Here is a 4,787-nt window from a genome sequence, read left to right as displayed (position 1 = left end):
GAACATTATAAACAAATTTCAGAACTATCAAGTCAAGGAAAAAAAAAACACTACAAATGGCTAAAAAAAATCCAATTCAAATATTGAGGAGTCACAATCAGGATTACACAGGACTTGGCAGCTGCAACATTAAAAAACTGGAGATCATGGAACATCATATTCCAGAAGGCAAAGGATCTAGGACTACAAACAAGAATCACTTATCCAGCAAAATTAAGCATAATGTATGAAGGCAAAAAATAATCAATCAATTAAATAGAAGGATTTCAAGATTTCATAAGGAGAAGACCAGAACTAAACCAAAAATTTGACCTTCAATATCAAGACCCAAGAGAAGCATAAACAGGTAAAAAGGGAAAAGAAAGTATAAGGGATTCAATGGATCTAATTTATTTACATCCGTACACAAGAATATGATACTTGTAATTCGTAAAAATGTATCACTAATAGTACAACTAGAAGGAATATACATAGACAGAGAGTTCAGTGAATAAGGTGATTTTGAGGGAATGACATAAAAAAATTAAGGATGAAAAAGGGGAGTACAATGGGTGCAGAAGGAAGGGAGAGGTAGAATGGGGTAAATCATTTTGCATGAAAGGGCTTAAAAGACCTATTATGGTGGAGGGAAAGATGGGAGGGTGGGCATCTCTTGAACCTTACTCTCATCAGTATTGGCTCAAATCCCTCAATTGTACACACAATAAGTTGAATATAGAAATCTATCTTACCTGACAGGGAAGTAGGAGGAGAGGAGATCAAGTAAACTGGGTGGGGCTGACAGAAGGGAGGGCAAATCAGGGAAGGTGGTAAACAGAAGCAAAACACTGGTGAGGAGAGAAAGGGTGAAAGGAGAGAGACAAGAGACAGGAGGAAGAATAGGATGGAGGGAAATACACAGGTAGTAATCATAACTCTAATGTGAATGGAATAAACTCTCCCTTAAAATTGAAGTGGATAACAAAGTGGATCAAAAACCAGAATCCTACAATGTGTTGTTTCCAACAAACACACTTGAAGCAGAGAGACACACATAAAGTAATGTAAGGGGCTAGAGCAGAATACATTATGCTTCAGCTGAAGTAAAAAAACAAAAACAAAAACAAGTGAGGGGTAGCAATTCTAATCTCAGACAAAGTAAAAAAGAAAAAATAGATCTAATTAAAATTAAATTTTAATAAAAATTAAATAAAATTAAAAGAGATAAGAAAGGAAATTACATCTTGCTAAAAGGTATCAAAGACAATTAAGAAATATCAGTACTAAACATATATGTAGCAAGCGGCATAGCATTCAAATTCTTAAAGAAGTTAAGTGAGTTACAAGAAGAAATCAACAGCAAAACTAAACTACTAGGGGACCTCAACTGACCCATCTCACTAAGTCCAATCAAAAAATAACAATAAAGAAACTAAGGAGGTAAATAGAATATTAGAAAAGTTAGATATGACAGACCTTTGGCAAGATTTAGCCATAAAGGGTGATACCATTAGCAAATTAGAAGAGCAAGGAATAGTCTATCTGTCAGATCTATGGGGATGGGAAGAATTCATGACCCTACAAATTATAAAGTGTATTATAAAATGCATTATAAAATATAAAATAAATACTTTTGATTATATTAAATTAAAACACTTTTGTACAAATAAAACAAACACAACCAAGACTATAAGTAGAAAGAGGAGAAACAATCTTTACAGCAAGTGTCTCTATAATCATATGAAAAAGATGCTCTAAATCACTATTGATCAGAGAAATGCAAATCAAAACAACTCTAAGGTACCACATCCTATCAGATTAGCCAACATGACAAAACAGGAAAATGATAAATGTTGGAGAAGATGTGGGAAAATTGGAACACTAACCCATTGTTGATAAAATTGTGAACCGATCCAACTATTTCGGAGAACAATTTGGGACTAGGTCCAAAGGGGTAAAAAACTGTGCATACCCTTTGACCCAGGAATAGCACTACTAGGTCTATATCCCAAAGAGATCACAAAAATGGGAAAAGGACCCACATCTACAAAAAAAAAATTATAGCAGCTCTTTCTGTGGGGGCAAAGAATTGGAAATTGAGAGGAATGGCTGAACAAGTTGTGATAGATGAACGTAATGGAATACTATTGTGCTATAAGAAATGATGAGCAAGCTGACTTCAGAAAAACCTAGAAAGACTTGTATGGACTGATGCTGAGTGAAGGAGCAGAACCAAGAGAACTATGTACACAATAACAGTCACGGTGTGCAATGACTAACTTTGATAGACTTAGCTCTCCTCAGCAATGCAAGGATCTAAGATATCTCCAAAGTCTCATGATGAAAATGCTATCCACATCCAGAAAAAGAACTATAGAGTCTGAATGCAGATTGAAGCATACTATTTGCTGTTTTTCTTTCCTTCTGTTTTATTTTGTTTTGTTTCCTCTTTCTTGTGGTTCCTCCTATTGGTTCTAATTCTTCTTTACAACATGACTAATGTGAAAATATGTTTAATGGGAATGTATATGTAGAGCCTATATCAGATTGCATGCTTCTTGGAGAGGGAGGCGGGAAGAGGAGAGGGAGAAAATTTAAAGCTCAAAAGCATATGGAAGTGATTGTTGAAAACTAAAAATAAATAAATAAATATTTTTTTTTTACTGCGAGTGTCTCTGATAAAGGCCTCACTTCTCAAATATAAAAAAAAAACTTAGTCAAATTTACAAGAATACAAGTCATTCCCCAATTGATTCAGATGAAGAAATCAAAGCTACCTATAGACATGTGAAGAAGTGCTCTAAATCACTTTTTTTTTTTTTTAGGCAATTGGGGTTAAGTGACTTGCCCAGGATCACACAGCTAGTACGTATCAAGTGTTTGATCTGAGGCTGGATTTGAACTCAGGTCCTCCTGACTTCAGGGCCAGTGCTCTATCCACTGCACCACCTAGCTGCCCCTCTAAATCACTTTTGATTAGAGAAATGCAACACTGAGGTGCCACCTCACACCTATCAGATTTGTTAATATGACAGAAAAGGAAAATAATAAATGCTGGAGAAGATGTGGAAAAATTGAGACACTAATGCACTATTGATACAGTTGTGAATTAATATAACCATTCTGAAGAGCAATTTGAAAGAATGGCCCAAAGAGCAGCCAAACTGGGGCCATCTCCAGTCATCCTTATCTATATCTGGCCACTGGACCCAGATTGCCACAGAGGAAAAAGTGAGGTTGGTGAACTTGCATAGCCCTCCCTTACTTAAATCCAATTCACTTGCAAGTCATGGCATCATCTTCCTGATGTCACGGTCTTCTTCAAGAACAAAGGACAAAAACAATAGCCCTTTGATCCACTACTAGGTCTATATCCCAAAGAGATCATAAAAAAAAGAGAAGAGGACCTGCATGTGCAAATATATTTATAGCAGCCTTTTTTGTGGTGGCAAAACATTGGAAATTAAGGGGATGACCACTAAATGGGGAATGGCTGAACAAGCTGTGGTATAGGAATGTAATGGAATACTATTGTGCAATAAGAAATTATAGCAGATTTCAGAAAAACCTGGAAAGTCTTGTACAAACTGATGCAAAGTGAAATGAACAGAACCAGGAATACATTTTATATAGTATCAGCAACATTATGTGATGATCAACTATGAACAACTCAGCTCTTCTCAGCAATACACTGATCCAAGAGAAGTACAAGGGATTCATGAAGGTAAATGCTATCCATATCCTGATAAAGAACTGATGGGCTCTAAATGCAGATCAAAGCATATTTTTTCACTTACTTTATTCTTTCTCATGTGTTTTTTTTCCCTTTTTGATCTGTTTCTTCTTTTATAACTGTGACTAATATGGAAATATTTTTACATCATAGCACATGTATAAACTACATCAAACTGCCTACCATTTTTAGAAGAATGGAAGGGAAGAAAGGATTAAGAGTAAGGAGGGGGGGAGAAAAATTTGGACTTCAAAATCTTGTAAAAATTGATGCTAAAATTTTTGTAACTTTCGTAAAAATTTTGTAACTGTAAATTTTGTGACATGTAACTGGGGAAAAATACTATTTAAAAACAGAAAGAAATCTGTATCTCCCTGTATTTGGAGTCCAGCCCTAAGCTAAGGAAGGGTCTTTGTCCTGGTTTGCTGGGCAATGGGCAAGCATTGCTTAATAAATTGATATGCTTAGAAGATTGAATCATTGTATCCTAGACATTTCATCTTTCACCCACCACAATACTGATACATAGCTAAAGTGCATAAGGCAAAACTAGTGGGTCATTTGAGTTTCCATTGACCGCTTCTCCAGCTTTCACCCCCATACCATGGCTTCCATATTCAAAGAGTATTGATCATATCTAAGGTCCATTGCAGGATAATGAGGTTATGAAAGTATCCATATCTCAGATCTTAGAGGCAGATAAAAAGTAGAAATGACAGAAAAATATATTCTTTTTATCATTTTATTCCTGAAAGAGAACTGTGAAAAAACAAAAAAGATAGAAGATTTGAAGAGACAATTGTGAGAAGCAGACTGGCCCATTAGTTACACCTCCACAATGATTCCTGACCTGTATAACACATTTTTCAGGGCTCTCTTTACTTCCTTATTCCTCAAAGAATAGATTAGAGAATTTAGCATAGGGGAGACAAGGTTATTCAATATTTGAACCACAGCACCAAGCAAGGGGTTGGGTGTAGACTGTAGATAGATAATGATAACTGGTCCATAGGCACACAGGATTGCAGTAAGGTGGGCACTGCAGGTGGAGAAGGCCTTGCGCCTGCCTTCAGTT

At 35.9% G+C, this 4,787-nt stretch overlaps 1 protein-coding gene across 1 annotated transcript in view; it reads right to left on the bottom strand.

Moving 5' to 3' along the window:
* Positions 1 to 4,537: 4,537 nt before the first annotated feature.
* The window catches only part of LOC114030740 (olfactory receptor 148-like), a 968-nt gene continuing 718 nt past the window's right edge, over positions 4,538 to 4,787 (bottom strand). Inside the window, exon 2 of the mRNA XM_027845611.1 lies at positions 4,538 to 4,787. Coding sequence (XP_027701412.1) covers positions 4,538 to 4,787 — 250 coding nt within the window.

This window comes from Vombatus ursinus, unplaced genomic scaffold (genome assembly GCF_900497805.2).
Source record: "Vombatus ursinus unplaced genomic scaffold, bare-nosed wombat genome assembly UNPS02015003.1, whole genome shotgun sequence".
Taxonomy (NCBI): domain Eukaryota; kingdom Metazoa; phylum Chordata; class Mammalia; order Diprotodontia; family Vombatidae; genus Vombatus; species Vombatus ursinus.
Note: the sequence above shows the minus strand (reverse complement) of the source record. Positions and strands in the feature narration are given on the sequence as shown.